This window comes from Poecilia reticulata, chromosome 4, assembly GCF_904066995.2.
Source record: "Poecilia reticulata chromosome 4, P_reticulata-male-v2, whole genome shotgun sequence".
NCBI classification, from domain to species: Eukaryota; Metazoa; Chordata; class Actinopteri; order Cyprinodontiformes; family Poeciliidae; genus Poecilia; species Poecilia reticulata.
In genome coordinates, this window is record NC_088833.1 from 18,556,522 (window position 1) to 18,581,355 (window position 24,834).

Sequence of the window (24,834 nt, forward strand, 5' to 3'; positions counted from 1 at the left end):
ATTCAAAATAAAGACAAAATGAAACAAAAATTCAACCACGAGAGACTCGCATGAAGAGATGCAATTAGAACGTTTTATTTGGCGTTCAGACCACAGCAGAAGACATGGGTGGTTTGAACTGCAATTAACTTGGATGAGCAGATAAGGATGAGGATTAGAGACGTTGTTCCCCCAGGGGATCGGACACTGGTGGTGGAGAAAGGATGGAAGCCTGAAGGGCGGAGAAGGGGCGGAGGTGAATTGAAGTTCAGGTGGCGAGCAGATGGAGCCATGGATGGAGGCTTGCTCGATGACTGATTACGGCGAGGCGTAACCCGATGCTGATGGGCTGCAGCAGAAACATGTGATGCAGCGACTGGATGATGCAGGTGAGGCGTCCAGTTCAAATTTACACTTAGTCTTCATTATTATAGTTTTTTTTTAAATAATGGTTTAAAAAACCTCAAATTCCAACCTCACTACCAACTACCAACCTCAAATTCTAGAAATATCTTGTAATAAAAGACATAAAACTAAAATTCTTCCAAAGAGGCATAGTTTTAAAGATGTTAAAGGGGGGTATTATAAAGTCAATGCACGTAGTGCCATTTTATAACACAATCAAGTAACTTAAGTGGTTATTGAAAACCTGTAAATATAAAAATCAACTTAAAAGAATTTAGATTTTGCATCGTAACCGAATCTGGCACCTTGAAATTGGCCACTGTCTCTTTAAAACCTTCCTGCCCTGTCCGACACGCTCCCTTTAGCATATCATCACACCAGTGCTTCTCCATGCCATCCATTGATGCTGCTTACAAGTTGTAGTTTATATGACAAGCTTAGCAGACGTGCAATTCCTCCAGGTGTTTGCTAAATGCTGCTGCCGCTAGTCTGGAGGATCTGACTGGGGAAGGACGGGTGCTTTGTGGGGCCAAAGCTAAACTGGGGACTGTCGCTCCAAGGTGGAGCTTTGGGTAAAGAGGAGCAAGTGTTTAGATGCCACCGTCAGGATGTTCAAGGATTTCTCAAACATGCATGAAAGAATCAAAGCAAAAGTCTGGGTATGTGTTTTGATGACTGAATGACATTATAACCTGATAAAAAGCTCTACGCACAGCACACTTTAAGACAAAATGGTTTCATTCATCTTTATGTTATAAGGATGACTTAGCTCATATTTAAACACTTATCACTAATGCTTCCATGAATTTATAAAAACGTTCATCAGTAGAGATGAGGAACAGATTCTAAAGCAGCATGTGCTGCACAGATTTAGTCTGCATTTAGTTTAAAATGCTACTCCTATTACGACAACATTGAGCTTGGGGGAAAACTCCGGAGCCGGAGCAGGCAAGAATCCAAAAGTGGAAAAGAAATGTGAGGGGCTGAAGGAAAATAAGCATGAAGAACAAAAGCCATACAGCTCTGCAATACTGCAAAAACACATCCTAAACAAAATAAAATAACCGTCGCTGGTAATACTACTTGTTTTGATGTTCTGCTGCAGTCTGTTTGAAGAGGTTTGATTGCTGAACAAACTGCAGCTGCACACATGTGTGTCTTCCTTTGTAATCACTGAAGAGAAGGGAAGTACATGTTAGCAATCAGGCAAGAAACACTGAACTACAGCAGCTCAGTAGTACTCAGCAGCTCAGTCACAGATGAAGTGATGTTTAATGATGCAAATGTTTCTTTGTTTGTTTGTTTTTTTGCTTGTTTCTAATTGAAAATTCTTCATTTGTATATAAAAAAACAATTTTCACAATTTCTACTTTTGAATGTTGCCTTCTGACATGTTCATCTAAATAAAAGTTTTAATGAAATGTGCACACAATCTCAGATTTCTAAAAATTTGATTGATTCCATTTGGCAATGACTCCTGTGCAATTCTTTTTCAGGCTTGGCTTTAGTTTAAGATGAACAAAAACCCGAAACAGCCCACAACCTCCCACAGAGATACACAGGAGAACAGATGTGGTGTTGGCTGTCTGTGGTCAGCAAGCAGACCATGACCAATGTGATGCATTTAGGAGTACGATAAGTATTAATAAATAGCTTGAGGATTTAAAAGAAAACAGATCTACACAGTATCCATTACAATACTCCTGTTGCTGTAACTGTGGTTAAATTATCAGATTTCAGTGCTGCAAGACTTGACCTTCTCTGTGGGTTGATCTGTTCAACCTGAAGACAGAAATCTTTTACTGAGAAATGTGTTTTAAAATAAAGTTTTCCAAAGAAGAAATAAGTGAATGTATCAAGTGAGACTTTAATAGTTAACATTTTTATATTGCACAACTGGAGTTGGAGACATCACAAGGATCGATCAACCAATCAGAAGCAGATGGCTGTCGTTTCCACATTACTATTTCTTAAAGTATGTAATCGTTCCGTCTAATAAAAGACAGTTTCACATTCAAGGTTTGTCATGACAGAAAGTATTAGCACTGTAATTTACTGTTCACAATGCAACTTTCAACATTTCAAGATTGTTGATGTAAGTAGGACTTTGTTGAGCGTTAGCCGGTGTTCAGACAAAAGATTTTTTTAATATCAGTTCAGCAAGGTAATTTATTTCTCATATTTTGGAGGGCCCAGGTGGACTTTTGTCCACACATTGTTTTTATTAAAAGTTTAAGGGATCATAACTACGTGTTTTGTTTTTATGATAAATGTCAGAAGCCTTTGTGTCTGTTTTTTGTTCGATTTGGTGGAAATAATTTTAATTAGGTATTCCTATTTAGGAGAATTCCTCACTGTTCTGTATTGCCTTCATTTGATAACAATTTCTGTCAATGTGATGCACTGGAGCATCAAAATTTTATGCTTTAACTCTATCCAGATGTCAATAACTTGCCCATGATCTGTCCTGGAACTTCTTTAGATCAGGGCATGATGTTTCACAATTTGAGATCTTCAAGTCTGCTTCTTGTTGTCAGAAGTTTTGTGGCTAACAAAACTGAACCAAAAAAGTAATTATTTACAGCAAATCAATGTTTTTACTATTTTTTTCATAGAGTCAGGTCGATTTATGATTTGGAAACTTTTTGTTAAAAATTTGATATGTAGTGTTATCAAACTCTAGCACTCCATAGTTCCATAACATAGATATCCAATTAAAACATGTTGGAAAAAAGCAGAGGAAATCGATATTCCATTTATACAAGAGGGTGGTATTGATATGTATCTGTGTGTGGTGATGTGCTTCATTTTCATGTCATGACTCATTTTGTAGGCTCACACTCCACAAAGATCAAATTGCAGATCAACTCATGGCATCTACGGAGGAGGTGTGGTAAAGACTGAGCAAGGAGGAAGGCAGACTATAAGAATACTGGCTCAACGCAAACTGGGTCAGAGAAAAAGTTTTTTCTTTCAAGACATTGTGTGGAGTCCTGAATGTGAGCACGTGAGTTTTTACTCTGCTTCTTCTCTTGATTTCCCAATCTTCGGTTTTGCAAACATGTTTTAAAAGAGACTGAGTTCAATTCTGTGCCATAGATAAGTGGTGCGAGGGAGTTGGAGCAGTAAATTTTTCAGATCTTGTTAGATTTCTGTAAACAATACTAAGTGTGCTGGAGAAAGAACAGCTGGACACAGCGGGATCCCAGATATATTAAATATACTTAATCAGAGGTCAGAGCATGCTTTGTGCAGGAGGACAGATATGGGGGGCTTGTGTTGGAAATAATTTGTGTGTATGAAAGGGGAGTTGTTTGATTTGTTGATATTCTCTCTTTGTCCAGCGAACAGCAAGCAGCAACAGCGAAAACCGCAGCAACCATGAAGTTTCAAGTTTTTGCCATCCTTCTGCTTTTCACCTGCATGTACCTGAGTGTGGCGCAAGGTGAGTGGACAATATTAGCCGTAAGTGGGATGCAATTCTTCTGCATTCAATTTTAAATGTCTTAATGAGTCAGTGTTAGGCTTTTTTTTTGTTTAGACCATATATATGGTTTGTGTTTGCAGAACTTGGAAAAAAAACTTGGAGAAATTAGAGGTTTTGGTGAAACAAAAGTTGAAATCTTATTGAACTGATCTTCAAACCACATGTCTTTGAAGAAGAAACCAGAGGGTGAAATAAAAAAAATAAAAAAAACAATTGTTTTTCAAAGCGATGGCATCATTTTCTTTAAAGGCTTTTAACCGCAGCACGTTAAGGTTGTATCTGTCGGGACTTGTCAAATATGGATCACTTGGCGGTGATGACAGATGTGATTAATGCAGGAGAAAAACTGTTTGCTCCGAATAACTGAAGCACTTGCTTTTCAAAACGACTTTCTCATGGGGAGTGATGCAGCGAGCCGTCGTTTAATCCTTTCGTACTTGTCAGAAAACACTTTGAGGTACTAAATTTGTTCAATGGAGGTGATTTTAATAGGTATTATCAAATTAAACCGTAAGACTTCAGATCTCCCTGAAATATTTGAACTATCACCTCTCAGAAGTAGCAGACACGTACGACAAAACTACTAGTTTATTAAGTAAATTTTATTATAAAAACATGAATAATGTTACATTAGCTGCAGTGTGCAAACAATGTTTGGTTCCAATTGCTGAAACATTGATTGATTAATTTGAAAGTCTTAATGCTCACAGGACATAGATGCACAGCAGAGCAGGGCGGTAGAAATAAGCAGACTAAAAGATTGAAAGTCTGAGTTTAAACATGCATTCAGATTCTGTTACTTTTTAATTAATTGCCCCTTCATAAGTTCATGATGGGGATCTTGGGGGAGGAGCCTTCCCGGATGATGTTGGCTCAGAGCCCCAATGTTTTCACAACTCGATGCCAAAAAAGAAAAAAGAGGAATGAGTTCATAGCGAGACACTTCATGTTATACCAAAAGATGAAGTAAAAAAGTAAAGATCCAGTCAGCTGCTAAAAAAGTGGGCATGGCTTTAAAAATGCTTAACATTTTGCATCGTTTTTTTGCTGTTCGCCTCTTCCAGGCTCCTATGACAACTGCTGCCTTGGCTATGTTAAAGAGATTGGAAAACGTGCAAAGAAGAACATCGAGAGCTACAGGATACAGGAAACAGATGGCGATTGCAACATCAGAGCGATTGTGTGAGTACCAAATGTGTCCTGCTCTCTACTGCCTGATTGGCCTTTGGCTTGGTAGCGTAGTTAGAACTGGCAGCTTCTGGGGGGAAAATGCAATAACATGTTTAATGAGCAGGTGAACGGGTCCAGCGGCAGATCAAAGCAGGGCAATCTGAAAAGAAAAAAGGTGTAATGGTAGAAGTAAATAAAATGTTTCTGCTGTGTGCAGGTTTACGATGAAAAGGAAGAGAACCCTTTGTGCCAATCCTATGGAGCCCTGGGTGAGGCAGCAAATCAGCGTTGTGGATAGAAAAAACCTGAAAAGGGTAAGAAAAACAACACAGTCCTGCAGTTTTGTCCTAACAACACCTACCAGACAATTTCATCCATTCACCATTCGTAAAACATTTGTCTTTGCAGAGTTCTTAAAGGAGAAATACCAGACAGGAGAGAGAAGAGGGGTCACTTCACCTCCCTGTCAGGCATCGTTTGTCAACTTCGATCACATGGATTGTGTTTCACCTATCTTTATATTTCCTGTTGCTGAGAGTGAATGTAAAACATGTAAGCAGTCCTTTATACCACAATCATAGTTTATCATAAAAGTTATAGCCAGTATCAACAATTTCATTTATACGAGCCATTACTATGATATTGTCCACTTCTCTATGATGTGTAGAACCTGCTAAGAATGAGCCACTCTTTGGCAGCTTTAAAATGTGAGTAAATCTGTGTAAAAAAAAAAAAGAAACACCTTTGTGATAAGCTGATTTTTCTTTTTATATATATATATATATGCATATATATACAGCAAACTATTTTTGTATCCACACTAAATGTACATTGTTTTTCCTGCAATAAAAAAATGGATTAAAAGCAAAAACTGTGTGTTCCTAAAAAACAAACGACACGCATCAAGATGTTCTAAATCAGTTCGACCCTGACCTGCTTTCAAGCCAGTAGTTGATGGAAGTGAAAGAAAGAAGGAAAGCCCAGCTTTTCCCCGCAGGGATCTCTTGTTTGTGTTGTTTGGCATCAGCATTAAATGACTGCATGATCTCTCAGCTCAATAAAACCGTCTCTTTACTAAAGCCTGTTTCCCAAAGTTGATGGTACGGTTAAAAACGAACCGCATTCTGACACAGGTAGTAAAGTGGGATGTGGATGAATTAAAATGACTTCCAAACTTTTCATGTGTTAAAACCTTGGATGTTTCCAGAAAGTGAAGGTTTCTCATTAAGAGATTTTAGCAATACAAGTGATGAGGATTTAGGTGAATATTCGTTATAAAATATCATTAACATTTTTTTTAATTCATCACTATTAGCACATTATTTATCATTTAACATATTGATTTATTTGTATTTAGTAAATACACAATTATTAAAGTTATTTAATGTGTTGTAGCTGTTAATGTGTCTTTGAAATTAGTTGATGTAGCGATATTTTGTACATAATTTAAGTTGTGGTAGATTTGATTTTTTTTTTTTCTTTTGTTAAGTTTTATTCCAGTGTAGTATTGATGACTTATTTTAAACTATATTAATATAAATAAACAGTCTCATAATTTCTCAAACAGCTGTCTTAATGATGTACACTTCCCTTCTTATTGAACATTTTTACAAAAAAATTAAAATAATAAAGTGAGTAAATCTTAGATTGAGATTTATTAAGATTCTTTTCTCATTGTTAAAAAAAAAAACCAAGCATCTTTCACTGATTGAACAAACCACCAGGAGCAGATAATTCATGTAATCTTGAACTAATTTCTTTACTCGTCAGATAAAAGGCTACTTACAATAACTTGATGATGCCAAAGTAAACACTAAAACAAAAAATAGAGGTAAAAGAATATTTCAGCTATTTCTAGTTCTACATGGTGTGTTTGTGTACTATACATCAATCAGAATTAGACAAATAAATAGTCCATATCAGGTTAGGTTAAGATATAACATTTTTGATTAATATTTAATAAAATATTAGGGAAGTAACTAAATTAAAAGAAAGATAAGTTAACCTAAAAATGTAATAATTAACACAGATAAGAAGAAAAATGTTTCTATAAATGTCTCCCAGGCAGCAGTATTTGATGTGCAGAATATTTTTAAAGTGTTGGGATTAACAAATCCCGATGTATTTGCTTCAAGAAATCCCATCCACCCGTCACCACATCTGAAATATTATTATGTTTCCTGTCAATTCTTCTGTCTGATGGATTCAGTTCAAAGTAAAAAGTATGTTTTTATTCCCCTTTATCCTGATGAAAATAAAAACTTCTTCCACATGTTGAGTCAGATCTTTTTTAATATTCCGAGGGATTAGCTGTTCCCTCTCGGCTGGAGAAAACGTTCCAGCTTCTTGTTCTAAATAAACAGTTTAAAATCCCTCTAGCGTGGCTGGAAAACTCAGTGTCACAAAGCAGATCTCATGATAAGCACCATTTTTGACACTTTCTCATGATCTACGCTTGATAACACTTTTTCCTCCTCACTTTTAAACAAAATGTCTGCAAATCCAAACATTTGCTCAGGTTTTACGTGTCCACAGAGCTTTTGGTGTTTCAATCAGTTCACAGAGAAAAACTAGATTAAAAAAATATCTAAGATAATCTTCTGGGACATCACAAGATCTTGTTATTTTTGTCTGGTTAGGATCCGACCTTTGGGGAAAGTTTTGAGTACGTTTCAAGCCTCGAATAAGATGCCAGTCATCAGATTCTGATGGACATGTTGCGAACAGCCTTCAGACGTCATTAACACCATGGCTGAGGTTTGCACTGTGTAAACAGCGATGTTATTTCAGGTGCCGTCCCCTAATTACGTAGGTTCTGTTGAACAAAAAGCTGAAATGCATTGTGGACTCTGGGTGCCTGCATTGCTCACTAAAACAAATTGAACGTCAAAATTTTATCTTAATGTTTACTTTTTAACCGTCGTCACATTTGTGCCAAAAGATTTATCTAATACTTAATCAAAACATTATTAACAGGAAATGTGAAAATAATGCCCTTTTATACATAAATGCTGTAGACCATGTCTTTGTTTTGTCTTTTTAAATCTATTAGCCTGACCCATTGCTAAGTGATTTTTTCAAGAGGAAACCAACTCTTTCACATATTAAGTTTATTGTAGTTAGTCTTTACCTCTTTTAGATCATCTAAGTTTATGTAATCTAATTTTTGTTTAGGTAAATTTTTCTCATCTGAGATTAGGTTTAGTAAAATTTATTTTAATTGCTGAGCTTAATTAACTTAAGATGATCCCATCTTGCTTTAGTTTATCTCAGGTTAGCATACAAAACTTCACGTTAAATCAACTTAGCTTAGATTTTTTTCTGACCTTTGCCAAAAGTGATGTTTATTATTTAGATTTAGATTATGTAAACTTTTGACTTTGAATTTTTAGAAAGTTACAAAAAAAATTCTAAGAAATGTTCTTCCTAAGTTTTCTGGTATTTAACAAATAAATAGATTTGGTAATTCTAACTAACCCAAAACAAGAGAAGCTTGATTTGATTTAACTTCAAACAATGAAAAAATGTGTTTATTCTGTGTATTTAAATATCTGGGTAAAACTGAGCTTACTTTAGCTGAGTTGCTCTTGCTTTGACTGGCTTTAATTTTGCTTAATTTAGCTTGTCTAAATTTAATTTGATCAACTCTAGTTTATTTAAATTCAATTTAGTTTAATTTAGACTAACTTAACTTTATTTAGTTTAAGGAATCTTGGTTTGGTTTAGATCAGTTCAATTTAGTTTGTTAGCAAGATAAAGCATACAACAAATGAAAATACAAAAATCTTGCAGGGAGAAAGACAGAAACATAAGATGTAAGAATTAGTAATAAATAAAAAAAATCAACACTCCTTCATAAAATCAGCTGCAATGCATGGAATGCATTTTATAGCAATTATAGTACAATGATTTTGGGCAAAGAAAACCTGGCATCATAAATTAGTGCAGTGTTTTTAGTTTGTGCGAACTATTAGACCATTGTTGACTTCTTGAAAAATACTTGAAATGTTAACCTATATGTAGGTATGAATGTATTTTCAGCAATATATGATCAGTCATGAAAATACGTCAATTCTTGTGAAGAATCAAAGAGTTCAGCAAACACAGTTAGAGCCGTGTGTTTTAAATCACTTGTATTTGTCAGGCTGAAATTCCAACAAATCTTATGTTGACCGTGAGAGTTAGCTTATACTACTACTTCCTCTCTTAATGAGTCACTTGGTTCAGATAGGGTTACATACTTTAGTGAAAACGTAATGAGAATGAAAAGTCAAACAAATTCAAGTCGGAACAGATTTTGATGAAGAATTGAGAAACAGACCCTGAAGCGGAAGTGATCCCAAAGATTATAAAGAACTTACCAGAATTATCTGTTTGGCTCAGATCATCAGTGTGAAAAAAAATAAAAAATCTAAACTCCAATAATACTAAAATTGTAATAAGAAGCAGCTTTTGCCTGAGGCAAAAATGTTCTGGTTCCGACAGGGAAAATGTTGATGACTCATTTGAAAAAATATTCATTTATATTGGTATAAGCTTAAAAACTGATGTGTAATAGTTTCTGAATGCAATCAATATTTGACAGAAATGTAGTTGCTTAACTTAATCTTACATTTAGATTTTTTTGTTCCTTGATCCTGCTTCTTTGTTCGCCATGGTAGAAAAATGCAACTAAATGTTGCAGGATGCTGGCCCTTGAGGCTCCTGGTCTAGGGTTTCCATCGAAGGAGACCCGCGGCTGGGTAACGCCCGTCAGAGGACAGAAATATAACTTATAACCTCCCCCAACAATATGAATGACAGAACGTAAACAGCATTCATCTGAACTGCGAGCCAGGCTTACTGGTAATCAACCGAGCCCTTGAGCAACTTGGCAGAAAATCATCTACACACGGGATCAATGTCACCGACAGAACCGAAACTCACAGCAGCAAGGCAGATACCTGCCTGACAAAGTGACGCAATTCTGGCTGAAAATAGCACAGGCACCTCACGGGTCCACCAGCAGCCTGGACTTGAAATAAATGCTGAAACTGCCTCATTCACATGCAGTCCAGCTCTACAGAGCTCTGCTGATGAGATAATGTTGGAGCCAGGTGTGCCGAAGCAGAGGGGCACCTGAAAGTTGCATGACACCGGTCCTTGAGGAAACCAGTTTGAGACGACTGATGTAAACACTGAGCTGGACACTGATTAGCTGACCAGTGCAGAGTTGTTTTAATGGGTTCAGCCCTCAATCATTGATGAAAATGGCACTCCTGCAGCCACACACCTTTTCACACCTGCAGTGGGGAAATACTCCAACACTTTGTTCCCAGCTATGATTGATTCAGTTTTCTAGAAATAGCTTTTTGGTCATATGATCCTTCTCTGAGCCTGTTGTAATTGACTTTTAGCCAAGACGTAAAGCGCTTTTCAGCACTCTTCAAACTCAGGTATGTAGTACCAACACATATCGAGCTCCTCTGGCAGAAAATTCCCTTTGACCAACTTTAAGGGACTTCTCACTCAAAAGTCAAATGGACCCGAAATGTAATATTCTGGTCCTGATCTGCTCAGTAAGCTCTGATAACAGACTTAAAACTCTGATGGTATTGCACCAGTGGCCGCTGCAACTGAATGGTTGACAGATAACTTGAATTGATTGACCTCCAACTTCTTCATCACTGTCTGAAAGACCCTAGCCTTAAAGCTGGAGCCCTGATCCAAACTCAAACTAAGTGAAAAACTTAAAGTAATTTAAAGCTGTTTAGGGGCAAATGTTAATCAAACAACTAAAGCTGTTAACAGATATTGATTAGTTTCTGGTTAGGGTGGCACACAGTCTATTAACACATGACTGAATGGTTCTCCAACTTCTTAAATTGTATTAAAAAGAGCAGGTTGAATGCTTTGTTTGGACTTTCCATCCATCTGACATTCATGATGCTTCTTACAAAATGCCATAAGGTCCTACCGGAAATGCCACATAATCCTGGCGTTGGTCTTATTAATGCCCAAGAGGCCTGAAGTAGGAATTTCATGAGCTAATCTCATAATCTCTTCCCTATAGCAGAAGGTAAGTGCAATCTGATGATACACTCTCCATTCTTCAGCAGCAGGACGTCGATGGCTCCTCAGATCTCTCATCAACATATAAAAGCCTCATGTTCCTCCTGCCATAATTTTCAAAGTATCAGCACTAGACAATGCATCAGTAGCTCTGCTCCCTAACCAATCCTCCTTACTGAACTTTTGTTTAAACACGAATCAGCTTTGGCTCTTCCTGATCTCAGGGACGGGACAGGGACGAGTAGCGACACTAGTAGGATAAACCCCCTTAAATTCTCTTCTCTGAAGAAAGTACGGGAGAATCTGCAACCAGAGGTGCAACATTTTCACTTCGTAAAGTGCCCTGTGGAGCACGTGTTCCCTTTCAGATTCCTTTTTATATCATTCCATATATATTTACATATATTAATGGATATATTTCCATTTATATCCTTACATACTGAAATGATTCATACCACCAGAAAAAAAAAGGAAATCGGACCTGCTTTACAACATGAAGCAGGCAAGAAAAGCTTAAAAAAAATCATCATGCCCCAGCTAAAGAAATTCAAGAAAGGGTGAAAAACAAAATAATCTATTTCTATTGTCAGAATGGAGGCAGTTATAAAGTAATTTTTAAGGTTTAATCTAAGATGAACAAACTCAACTCAGGACAACGATCCAAAAGCACAGCATGTGCAAAATGTCTCAGAAAAACTAAATGATAGTTTATGGAGTGGCCAAGTCAAAGTCTGGATTTAAATCTGATTGAAATGCTGTGGTATGATCTTAGACTGGCCTCAGAATTAAACTACTTCTGCAAAGAGTTGTGGGCCAAAATTCCTCAACAGTGATGTTAAAGATTTATTGCCAATTATCATAAACACTTGATGGCAGCTGTTGCTGCCCAGGCTGGCACAACCGTTAAGAAAGTTTCAGAGGGCAATTACTTTTTCACATTAAGCCATTTTATTTTCCCTGAAGGAAATAAAGCAGTCATTCAAAAGCTTCATTTTCTCAGAGTATTTACTTTTTCAAATTTGTTCGATGTAAAACATGTATGTGAAACCAAAAACAGAAAACATCAGAAAGGGGGCAAATCTTTTCTGCACTGTACTTTTGGTACAAGCATAACGTTGACCTACTTAGGTGGCCTATTGAGGAAAAGAAAAATAAACGAAGCAACGAAAATCCTCTTCAAACGTCAGATATGAAAGCTTTATTTTTTTATTGTGTTTAGCTAAGCTTAGGATTTTAGAAAGGCCATTCTACCCAACAGACCATTTTAAGTAATCTCGTTCTCAAGGACATGATTGACCTGATTTTAGAGAGTTGGGCAAGTTCATCTATCCATTTTGTCTCCCACAGGCTTACAGCCCCGTTGGATTCTCGCTTTGAGCAACTTGTCCTTACAAGGGAAACTGAACAGTATTTCACAATCACATCAGCCATGTTTTGTTTTATGATCCGAGCACATTAATCAGTCATCACAAACTTAAGGATGGTCCGTTTCTGCCAAATGCAGTTATAGCCAAAAACAAGCTTTCTTATTCAGTTTACATTCTGGCACAACTTTATAATTCAAAAAGTGAAAGGACAGAAAGGGCAAAGAGTTGTTGATGAAAGAAAGCCAGAGGAGTTTAGGTTTTCAGCGTGCCATTTTATTTTAAGTCATGCATTAGTTGACATGATCAAAGAGATTTACATTTCCTTGTAGGTAGTTTATATAGGTATATCCCTCAAACTTGTAGTCAAGCTAACCGATCTAATTTTCTTACTAGTTAAATTATCTAGACATTATAACTTTGACATTATAACTTTTTTTTGCAAAGAAAGGCTGAAGATGGATGCGGCTATCTCTAAAGTTTGCTTTTCAGTGACACCGCGTGAAATCATAACATCCTGACTAAGAATGACTGTGCAGACAACACTGCAGATAAAATTTTTCTGAAGTCGAAACAACATTGAGCAAGAACGGGTTTTTATAAATAAACAGCTATTCAAACACATCTTGGCACTTAAACAGACTGTGATAATATCTCAGTATTGGCTCCTACCATTGAGATGTTTACATGTTCATGTGTGAACAGGCAGCAGGCTGAAGGATTAACACTCCATTGCGAAACCCGAAGTCGCTTCAACTGGCTCTGTGACAGAACAGGTGCCTGCGGACCCTGTCAGAACTGGCAGTAAACTGGGAGCTGATGAATATGGGAGGGAGTCACGCTTGGGTTAAATCCCTGAAGGCAAATCCCAAATGTGAGGTGCAAGAGATGTGAAGGAAAGAACATGAGTTTTGATATCTAGAGATAAAATTTGGGAGAAAATAGGACGAAGAATGCATAAATGTTTCCTGTTTCAGCGTTCAGTCCAAAGTTTCCGAGAAGTCTCTCCACAAGTATCGAGTTTTTATTGATCCTTCAGGCTTACAAGCTAAAATTGAATCATTTTACATCCTAGAGCGAACCACTTTGATGAATGCCCCTCACTTCTGTCATGATTATAATCATGTGGAGACATGTGGCATTGAATGCAATTCAGTTTTCAAAAAGCATTCATCAATTTTTACCTAAAACAAAAAACAAATGGGAAAAAAATGTATCAAATGGACAATCACAGAACAACGTATGTGTCCCAGATGCGTCTGTAGCTGTGAGGAAGGTTCTGTATTTACTGCCATGCATGCACAGGCACTAAACTGAATCCATGAATTATCGACTCGTATGAACTGCCTCGTTTCCTGGATGTGTTGTTAACATCCAACTTTCATTTAATTGGAAAAAAGCATGTTGTCTGTGTCTTCCCTATTAACATTACCTGTGGCCTTGCATAACTCTGGGGGTTTATGTCCTGATTAAGAGGGATTGGAAGATGCTGATAGCCATTCAGAGATAATGTTCTGCGTCAGTAAGCTTGTTGTAATCAGAACAGAAAGCTGCAGCTTATCACTTGGGAGACCTCATCCTCCATGCATTGGTCAATTTGATCCACATGTAACAAAACCCTGATATGTTTACATGGATTTTTTATTATTTTTTTAAATAACATTTGTTCCTTCAAGGTGGGCCCCGTTCTATTTGTGGATTCACCAATTGGAGGATTTTCTGTGGAACGTAGCTGCAAAGTATTTGCAGAAAAAAAACAGTCTATTTGGAGTTTTGATTTTGTAGAGCACATCTATAATATTCAAAAGAAAATGAGGCATTGGAAGATGATGCATATATTTGATGCATTGTTGGTTGTTATCCAGGAGCATCATTTGATTGACTGTACCCACAAGAGGGGAAATAACAAAGACAGTAGATATTAGTTTCTGCTTTAGTGCTACAATAGTTTCTACTGTGGGTTAACGTACATTACGTTGTATCTGATATGTGTCAACTATTGAAATAGGTAGTTTTAAGCATTTTTAGAGGGAGTCTCAAGTATTCACTGATTTTAGCTATTGTAGGCAGTTGTGGTTCCTAACTCCCATGAATACCAGGCCACTGTACTTCCCATTAAAAACATTTCAGTCACTGGAATAATGACAACATCAACTACACTCATTTAAATTTAAAAGAAGAAGAACCTGAGCATGGGAAAGCAGTGCTAAAATGCAGATTCTCCAATAACAACTGCAGCTCATGTTTTTTGTTTTTTTGACACAGTTTGCCTTTTATTCTCAGTCAATAACTTCTTCAGTTCAGTTTGAGGGTAACAGAATCAGAAAAAAAATGCTCTATTGTTGTGGCTAATAGCACAAAAAGCCAGAGTAGGCATGTGCAAAGTGGGCCTCTATTACACCACTTAAAACTGACCTCCATGTTGAACACAGATCACACAAATCTCAGACACAGAGGAAAAGAAAATCTCCGGTTTGCAGATAATCCAGGTTAGTGTGGACAAGGCATCCGTCACCAGGCCCACTACTGTTGATTTATATTACAGTATCACACAGACAGCAGAGGGAACGTGTTTGCCAACAGATGCTTCCGACCATTTGCTAGGATTCCCATACTCATCAGGGTGATGCGCTGAGTATCCCACGGCCTCCACGAGCCTCCTCTTCTGAGCCCGATGCAGGAGGATCCTGTAGGTCCCCGTCAGTGGGCTTCTACAGTCTGAACATGGATTGTTTTCCAGATGAACTTTCGAAATGCCTAAACCTGAGAGGAAATTCTTTACCTCCTGCTCCTCCATACTCAGAGTCAGATTGGCCTGGGCGAAGTGGGCTGGAGATGTGGGTAAAGAGACATATGGGCGAGGATACTCTATCCCCTTCAGCCAACTGCTGTTTGTAATCTGTGTGATGGAGGAGCGGTCCACAGGCACAATGCGCAGCATGCCCTTAATGAGGAGCTGGCACGGATCAGGTACAAACGAAGGAATGCTGTAAGACCCCTGCAGGATGCAGCGCTTCAGCCTCCCAAGGTTGTCTCCATAGAAGGGTAAAGTTGCTGTCACCATGAAGTACAAGAGAATACCCAGAGCCCAGATGTCCGAATAGCGCCCGACGTAGCCTTTCTGCTTGAAGAGTTCAGGCGCAGCGTAAGGTGGGGAGCCACAGAAACTGGTGAGTAGTTCATTCGGGCCACATTCTGTACTGAAACCAAAGTCCCCAACCTTGATGCAATAGCTGGTGGTGTAGAAGATGTTCTCGGCTTTAAGATCCCGGTGCACGATGTTGTTGTCATGCTGAAAAATCACAAAAGACAAACATTTTAAGTACAAAGAAATAAATCTCACTAGACTCGGCTAATAAAAAAACCAGAACGTTGCAAAGCTGAGGGTTATCTGAGCCTTGAAAGGCTAAAGCAGAGGCTCTCAGGCCTTTATGCAACATCATAACTTTACATGGTAGTGCAACAGAACCTCTATTTGCCATATTATGTTACCAAAGCAAAACAAAAAAAACTGAAACCTTTGGAGTCATTGGCACTTTTTCCTCTGAAGCACATGAACAGAAATGTTGCTTGCAGCCTGAGAAAGTTGGTTTCTCCTAAACCCAACAGCTGCTACAAAAATGTTTCTCTACATTTCAAACGATTTCTAACTAACATATGCCACACACCCAATAATCTTCCTTGGTTAACTTCTTACTAGAGTGTTTGAAATAACAAAAGAAATGCATTCTCAGCTTCTTTTTTTACTAGGAATATTTATGGTGGATCAGTCGGAGGAATCTTTAGCTTGTAAACAACAGGATATGAGTTTGATTCCAGCCTCTTCACTGCATGTCTAAGTATCCTCGGGCAAGGCACTAAATCGTCAGCTGACAAGCATGAATGTTTAGTGGTTGGGAGTGCAGCTGGGTGAATGATGCTGGTACTGTTAAAGTGCTTTAGGTAGTTCTTAATAGGCTCAGCACATATACCACTTTACAAGTAATTGCATTTGGCATCACATGTAATCCCAGCGGTTTTTACATAATCAAAAGGGCTTCAAATTACACGTTTCACATATGTTGGTAAATGTAACATGTGAAATGTGATAAGCCACACTGACATTTGACCACCTGTGATAAGATGTGATTTTGGACATTTTGTCTCAAAGAGGGAAAATTACCCAACACTATATAACAGAACTTTATTGTCAAAACACGTCTTGAGATTTTTCTTGCACAACAGCGCGGTTTTATGGACACACTTACACAACCTAAAGTGCACAGAAGAGCAGACGATATCGCTCTAAGCTGGTAAATGTTCCCTCTTTAGTTTCATTAATTCTCCATTATTAACCTTTTTAAACTGGGGAATCTGTAACTACCAGATTATAGCAGCCTGTATTCATGATTTAGAGAGGGTCAGAGGTCAAGTCCTGAGATAATTTCACCATTATCCCTACGGTAGGAAGATTCATAAGGTTTTTCAACTGGTTGGCAGTCATCTATTATTTTATATCTTATCTTGTTTTGCTTAAGATGCAACATTTTTAGAAGCGAATAATATCATGCCACTGTGTACAATTAAGCATCTGTTTAGAGACAAATAGTGGGAACTTTCCAGACTCCAACTAACTGTGGTTTGCCTTCAATTTTCCATCCCAGGGAATGCAAAAAAATATGACTTATTTATTTATAGAAAATGAATATTTATACAAAGAGAGGAATAGCCAGTGGCTCCCTGAAGGAAGTTTAGGACCCATCAGTCATCAGTTTGTATTCACCAGGGGGATATTTCAAGCCTTTTTGACCTCAATAAATTATATCTACCAGCGGGAGTTCACCAAGTTATTTTGCTTTGATGACAGGCCAACGTCTATCATATTTCATCAGAGCCGACTGGTCCAAATGGGGGTCAGAACCAAGCAAAGTCCAGCAACATGATGCACATATAAATTCATCTGCTTTGTAAAATCCCCTATGGAACTGTGATCTTCTTTTAGCTGCTATAAAATTTTGAAATTTCTGTTTTTTTTAGAGGAAAAAGCTTAAAATTAAAACACTTCCTTATATTAATTTTATGTAATATACACAATTTCTCTTCTTGGTGTAAAATCTGTTAAAATAAGTTTGAAGGGAAAATGATTTTCCCTAATCAGAGAGCCTTCACACACATTTTAAAGAAAGGAATGAGATTTATAAAACAGTAATGTTAATGTTTTCTTAAAATCACATGATTAATATTTCATCAGAAACTGAATGGTTACAATGGAACTAGTTACCTAAAAGATAAATAATTGACATATTAGCAACTGAATTAACATAGGAGAAACACAAAATCGATTATTTATCAAAAAGCATCATCAGCTTTTTGTATACAATTGTGAGATCTAAGACCTGTCCTAACCTTCAAGGAAAGGCTGGGAGAGGACAAATGAGAATTTAAATGGACGAAGGCCTTTGAGGCCTGGCAGGTTTCAATGCCAGAAACCTCAGAAAACCTGACAAGACGTGTTTTAATCCTGCCACGTCTGTTTGATCCGACCTCGAGGTTGTCTCTCCAGGGAGGCTTAGCTGGTTTTACCTGCCACTGCGTTGGATGTTCAGCGGCTCACAAACAGTGATTGTTGGATTATCTAGGTTTGTCTTCAACACTGGGGTATAAAAGGCAATAAAAGTTGCTTTAAATTTAGACTAAAGACTACAGGGTAAAGTGAACAAAATGTTAATTTTGCTTTTTAATTGTAAATTCTTTTGATTCTGTGACTATCTAAGCCTTAAGAACTTGCTTCTACTTATTTTTGTTTATGTTTAGAGACCAAAACCCTGTATAATATATACCTGGCTAGAGATGAGTCCTCCTGTTGAGACGTAAAGAAAAAGAGGCCATTTCAAAACCTTACTGAGTCCTAAACTAGCAGAAACTTTTTGACACATATTTAAATAAACTGTCGATAATCATAAAAAAAAGAATTAATGTTTCAAAAGTCTCAGGAAGATAATCTGCAGAATGATACATCATTTATGCTCAATTCATTCATTGGCCCTTTGGACCAGCCTTGGTGGCTGTAACTGGGTCATGCCACAACACGTACCAACTCTGACGATCTCAGGGTACGAAGAAGTCATAAATCGTTACCATTTCTCCAAACTGTGATTGCATTGAGTGCTGCTGGTAGAACACCAAGAGCTCTTAAACACGTCAAACAGCATCCACAAAGCAAACTATCACTTTTATACTTCAGTCGTATGCCAAAAAATGTGGTGTTTGTTTCGTCTTGTCATGTTTTCCTGCAGGCAATCTAGCCAGTACAATTTCAACATAGAGGGTTTGCAGTCTGTTGTTTGAGGCTAAACCAATAAAAATCACTGAATTAAACCCAGGTCTCTCAGAAAAATATTGAGCGGCTTCCTTAATCCTTATTTTTTAGTGGTTTTGATTAGGAATGTTTGTAGAGTGTTTAAGCAAAACTCTTAGATTATATTTCCCAGAGCTATTAATCTTGGCAAGTTGGTTGAAACACTATAGCTTTGGTTTGTCTGCAGCTTGCAACTTTTATTGCTATTTTAAACTACCTCTGTCTCCACATATTTATTTCTTGAAATTAAAATAATAAAAAAAAACCCTTCTGTTCTGCAGGTGAAAACAAGAAAAACAACAATCAAGTCTTTAAAATAATTAAAATTATTTTCTCATAACTTAGTTCATGAGTAATGGGCAGCAACAATCCGTGCCACATGTGGCTCAGTGTCGGGTCGGGTAGTAAATGATGATTAACAGTGACACTAAGGCTCACCATGTGTTTCACAGCAGAGATGATCTGTGCAAACACCAGCTTCGTTTCCAGGTCGTTCAGCTTCCCCCTGCTGGTGATTCTGGAGAACAGGTCCCCACCGCTGCCGTACTCCATCACCAGATACAGCCTTCTGGTGGTCTCTATCACCTCATAAAGGCGCACTACGTTGGGGTGGCTCAGCTTCTCCATGCAGCTAATCTCACAGGAGGCCAAGGGCTGGCTCTTCTTGTCTTGACGCAACTTGTCAACAATTTTAACGGCAACTCTCTCTGCAAGACGAGATGAAAGGCATTAGTGGATTTGTGGTAAAAAAAAAAAAAAATTCCATTGAAGACAGAGGGAGTTCATTTGAGAGCAAAACACTTACTTTGGGACATCATTTCACTGAGGGTTTTTATGCTAAATCTACTAAAATAGGTTTCATTTTGACCCAACATAGTGAGACAATATAAACATTCATAAAAAAACAAATACAGAACTTCATGTTTTAATCTAATCACATAAAAATCACTTGAAAGATGCTGAGTTGTGCTTGAAAAAGCTACCAGCATTTTACAACTCGGCAGTGGTGGAGAAAGTACTCAAAAAATGTACTTAAGTAAAAGTACAAATACACAGTCAAAAATGTACTCAAGTAAAAGTCAAAGTACCACATTAACATTTTACTTAAGTAAAAGTAAAAAAGTACTGGCTTTTAAAAATACTTAAGTATTAAAAGTAAAAGTACTCGCTGAATGCATCACTTAATCGCTAATATCATTAAGTGTGCTGATCGTATTTAATTTTAATACATCAGAAATGTGCCATTTTAATGAACACTACCACAGATTAAACATGTTCTTATTGTGTTTATTCTCTGTAACAGTTTAGACTTAGATATGTGATTCTATGAATCATAATTTCAGGGATGGAAACATTTTGTCTCCTGTCCTAACATAGCATGAACTTCATTAGTCACATTTATTTAGAAAGAAATCTAACTGAAAGGGGATGTAAAGAAGGTGTGGGCGGGGTGGAGGACATGCAACCAAGGAGCCATGTAGCAGAGTTGTAGTGAAGACCACCGAACCCAAGACCAGCGCCCTGCGCTAAATGACACAATAACATTAAGTTTACCTATCAAAATTGGTTTTCCGATTGATCTGAAAGATCCACATTCCCATAAAAACACCTAGATATTAAATACTTAAGAGCTGAAATGAATTTAGCCAGTATCAATTAAAACTCACTTCATTCTGTTTTGCTTTCATCGCTGTGCTACAATCCGCAGATGTCTCCTGCTATCCCTAGAAAAATAACGCCCTGGGCGGTTGCCCATATTGCCCATGTCAGAAACCACAACTGAAACATCGCAATTAACGGTAAATAATGTTCAACTATGAACACTGTCCAACGGCGCAACACCGCGCAACAAGTAACCAAGCAGAAGGAGCATCGTGACTGTTTTCATCCTCCCTCCCACTGCGATGCTTGCCACCATGACAGGAGACGAAATCAATCAATGAGCAATGAGCATACTCTGCATTCATACATTCAACTTTTACTTATTCAGCGATTAAATAAATGTGTGTGTATATATATATATATATATAGCTACCGCAGTGTACACAAGAACAAAGAACGGCTCTAAGTGAGGCTTCAGTCCTTAGGACTTAGTAAAGATCCGTCCAGAAGAATCGGATCGTTCGTGAATGTTATATCACTATATTGCAGACTTTGGTCACAGTGTTGTCCTAAGCAACACCTCAGTCAACACCTCCACACAATAATTCAGCGCATGAGTGACAACTTTTTTTCATCGCAGATGCAACATGTGTCTCAGTACAGCTAGCTTTGCTAGCATCACTTCCACAGATATTACCTTTCTTTAAGCTTTCCTTCCAAGTGACGCTAAAAGTTGGACGACGTCCCACCGTCTGTGAAAGCGAAGCGCTGGCGATTTTACATGTCGCCATATATTATGATTTATGCAGCTATTATCGATTAAACAGACATCTTCTCCCGCTCAGAGGAAACCACTGCGCATGTCTGGAGCTCCGCGTGCGAGTAAAGGTGGAGTCGATGGGTGACAACAGACACTAAGTCACGTTATTGCTCGGATTTTACGGCGCCACCTTAAATCCCTGAACTTCACATTTTAACGGAAAAAAAGAGCAACGAGACTTGGATGTAACGAGTAACGAGACAGTTTTGTAGAAATGTAGTGAAGTAGAAAGTACAGATACTTACTGTAAAATGTAGTGGAGTAAAAGTAGAAAGTCCCCATTATTAAATCTACTTAAGTAAAGTACTGATACACGAAAACTGTACTTAAGTACAGTAACGAAGTACTTGTACTTCGTTACTTCCCACCACTGCAACTCGGGCAATTAAAAAACACAAGCAATTATTCAAACCTTTAGTCAAGGCATGGATGCCCAGCTTCACTGTCGAGAAGTTTCCCTGGCCGACCTCTCCACGGAGCTCATAAAACCCAACCCGCCGACCGAGCATCAGGTCCCTGACTATCCTCTCGTTGTGTGCCATGTCATAGATGACCCTTTCGATGGGAGTCTGCTTGACTCTTTCTGCCTCAGTGAGCTGTGGGATGACACTGGTGGCAGCAGAAGCCAGGGGAGATGCTGACTTTTCCACTTTTGTGGAGTCGTCTTTGGCATTTTTGCTCGTTTTTGGCTTTGGCCATAGCCGTGTTTTGATGCCTTGAAAAATTAAGCAAAGGAGAAAAAAGGAAAGTTTTGAAAAGTTTTCACACCTGTTGACCTTTTGATACCAATAAAACGTCTGTGCATTTCATTGAGATTTTATGAGGTAAATCAGTTCAAAGCAATCCATAAATGTAAAGTGCAAGGGAGATTATACATATGACTTCAAAATGTGTTTAATAATCCATTTTCAAGTTCTGTTTCAGATTCTCAGTCTGGACCATGACTGGGCCGTTCTAACACATCAACATACTTTGCTCTAAACCACTCTGTAGGAATTAGTGCTGTACCACCTTAGCTAAAGAATTGCCCCGTATGCTCCATCCGTCTTACCATCAACTCCTACCAGCTTCACTGTATCTGAACGAAGCATCCCACAGCATGACGCTTCCATCGCAATTTTGGGATTCTGTGTTCATGGTGAGGTGCTGTGTTATTTCTGTGCTATGTGACAATTTTCAAGTTTTAGAAAAAGTTTAATTTAAGCATTCTCTGACTGGAGTGCTTTCTTGCTGCACATCATGATTTGTGAACTCATAATTGACTTTTGGAGAGATTCTTCCACCTGAGTTGTTAATGTCTGCAGTTCCTCCATTAAATTACACACCTTCAGTCCTCAAGAGTCAGTGTCCTGACATTTTTTAGATTTGCCTCTGCTCCAACACAGCTGATTGAAATGCTTCAACTCATGTCATAATGCTCCTCAGATGCCTGCTTAATCAACCATCATTTGATTAAACTGTGTTGAAGAAATGACAAAAATTAAAACATGACTGACCTTGGACACCACTGCTGTCATGTAAAATTTTTGAAAATGTCAATAGTTATCTTCATAAAACACTATGAAATAACCACTGACAAATAAAGGGAAAAAACTTTTTTTTTTCCAAGCAGCACTTTCTTACTTACTTACTTTTATGAGAAAGATATTTGCTACTCTGCCATCAGCGTTTGACTCTTATGGGAAATCCGCGCGGAGACAACTAGTAAAGCCGTTCCATGTCTAGAACATTGGTAATGGGATTAACCTCCCTGCCATGTCACTTTGTCTTGTGTGACATAAAACGTCTGCCCTCTTTTACATCATTCACAATGGAGGCTTCATCAGTGCTTAATTTCAAGGTGAAACTTCAGCACTGAATTTAGAAACAAACGAAGTAAATTTTAAGCAGTTTAATTTAACGTGTGATAGGACGACCCCTGTTCTCTGTCCAAAGAGCTGAATCTTAATTCTCAAACAGTACATAAAAAAAAAAAGCTGATCTTTGAAAACTTTAGCTTTCATTTTTGTCAAATGGGAAAGTTTTTTTACTTTCATGCCGAAGTTGCACAATGTTCCTTTTTACACTAAGCAGGAATCAACAGCTTCAGTGTTATGTAAGGAGCTGGTAAAACGGGGTCAGGAGTTCTGTTATTTGTCAGCACATTCAACCTCCCAAAACACACTGATAAATAACAGACTTGCTGATCCTAAAAAACATAAACTCATTTCTTAGATATTTCATTTTGCGCTGTCAGCTGCTCTTTCATCACGCTGCTTTACCTCCTGGTCACTGATGGCTAAATTTAGTCGATGCTTGGCAAATTTCCCAGGATAATGAGGATTACTTGCCTCTCTTAGACGGTATTTATGGGTTACGTCCAAAGGTAGAACGTTATTTTTAAGAGACCTTACTGGCCCTATGACTTTTTAAAGAGCTTCCTATGGAGGTCAGTGTTGACCTCTGGGAACTCTCCGAACAAAAGTCGGGCCCCTGACTGGAAAAATATTAACAAGACAATAATTTTTTTTTTTTTCTCTTAATTTTAGATAATGTATTTCACCATATTTTACATATTATATTAGCTAATTAAAAATACAAATAAATAAACTTGTTTACGTGATCTAAATGATAAATTTAAACCCTCAATTTCTGTGACATATTTTCTCTATATATAAAATTACACGAGAATTACATCGACAGCTTATGCAGAACAGTATAGAGCTTCACTGAATAAAATGACTGAAAGTGTTATAAAACCTAAATATTTTCTCTAATTGCCAGATATGCTTATATGAAAGTAAAAAAAAAAAAATCTTAAAACAAAGTTAAAGTCCAATAAGCAAAACTTCTGTTCTTCAGTTAAACACAGCATGACATAAAGGAATGATTTAAGTATCATAGTTCATGATCTTTAACCTGCTAGTTAACGTATTCAAACTAAATTCACAAAAAAGCAATTATAAAGTTGAATTTTAGATAAAGGAGTAAAGTAGGAAATCTTACCAGGGAGTTGTGGGTCCTTCATGTCTGTCCCAGAGGCTTTACCACCTGACTGTGACCAAACATGTGAATAGAGCTCCAGAGGACTAATTCACTCCTCACAATCCTATTAATACGATGTACTAGTAGACGGCTCATTATCTCCCCTGGCACAAACTGACCTCATAAAAGTGCTGAAAACATACGTCCAGAGTATAGAGCAACCATGCGCCCATGTTCATGCAGAGTATAGAGTGATGTTTGCAGATGTAATGTTAGAATTGGAATATAAGTTAAGTTGTTAACCACTAGACCAAACTTCATTTAGAATTTTTAAAAAGTATTGAAGATTCATGTTAAAAAAATCACAATATGGTAAATTACTGTGTACATTTTCCCACAAAATTGAAATATTAAATACTATACATCTCAATTTTTTTTATTTAATTACATTTTCAACAATAAAAACTACTTATTTGCATCATCCAAAGGAGCAATGAAGTGAAAGTGTTTTGCAACGGATGTCTTGAATGCAGAAGGGAGGCGCACGTGGACAGGAAGAGATAAGACTGCTCTTCCATTTGTATCAGGAAGTTTTCATTTTTAAATAAGTCAGAAAAATTAACTGCAACAACTCTGGATCTAAACTCCAGTATTG

The 24,834-nt window shown here is 37.6% G+C and overlaps 2 protein-coding genes across 3 annotated transcripts; one reads left to right on the top strand and one right to left on the bottom strand.

Annotated features, from left to right (window-relative positions):
- The first annotated feature begins 3,235 nt into the window (after nt 1-3,235).
- On the top strand, nt 3,236-6,120 carry ccl25b (chemokine (C-C motif) ligand 25b). Of its 2 annotated transcripts, none has more exons than XM_008406904.2 (5): nt 3,236-3,391; nt 3,729-3,829; nt 4,936-5,053; nt 5,259-5,355; nt 5,450-6,120. In XM_008406904.2, exons 2-5 carry the CDS (start codon nt 3,766-3,768, stop codon nt 5,456-5,458), a joined length of 288 nt encoding a protein of 95 aa, XP_008405126.1. In that variant the 5' UTR covers nt 3,236-3,391; nt 3,729-3,765; the 3' UTR covers nt 5,459-6,120. The 2 variants fall into 2 exon arrangements, with proteins under 2 accessions (XP_008405126.1, XP_008405127.1); XM_008406905.3 differs by having other exon boundaries at nt 3,269-3,383.
- Nucleotides 6,121-13,464: 7,344 nt separating this feature from the next.
- Nucleotides 13,465-24,298, bottom strand: LOC103463522 (serine/threonine-protein kinase NIM1). The gene is made up of 4 exons (XM_008406906.3): nt 24,201-24,298; nt 21,628-21,930; nt 19,232-19,500; nt 13,465-15,748 (listed from the first exon to the last, which is right to left on the bottom strand). Exons 1-4 carry the CDS (start codon nt 24,220-24,222, stop codon nt 14,996-14,998), a joined length of 1,347 nt encoding a protein of 448 aa, XP_008405128.1. The 5' UTR covers nt 24,223-24,298; the 3' UTR covers nt 13,465-14,995.
- Nucleotides 24,299-24,834: the final 536 nt, after the last annotated feature.

Excerpts from the sequence above, each read along its gene's own strand:
- ccl25b (XM_008406904.2), top strand. The coding sequence starts at position 3,766 with ATGAAGTTTCAAGTTTTTGCCATCCTTCTGCTTTTCACCTGCATGTAC. Across the intron at positions 3,830-4,935 it reads GTACCTGAGTGTGGCGCAAG|GCTCCTATGACAACTGCTGC; the intron begins GTGAGTGGACAA and ends CGCCTCTTCCAG. Across the intron at positions 5,054-5,258 it reads TGCAACATCAGAGCGATTGT|GTTTACGATGAAAAGGAAGA; the intron begins GTGAGTACCAAA and ends TGCTGTGTGCAG.
- LOC103463522 (XM_008406906.3), bottom strand. The coding sequence starts at position 24,222 with ATGAAGGACCCACAACTCCCTG. Across the intron at positions 19,501-21,627 it reads CATCCATGCCTTGACTAAAG|AGAGAGTTGCCGTTAAAATT; the intron begins GTTTGAATAATT and ends CTCGTCTTGCAG. Across the intron at positions 15,749-19,231 it reads TCTCTGCTGTGAAACACATG|CATGACAACAACATCGTGCA; the intron begins GTGAGCCTTAGT and ends GTGATTTTTCAG.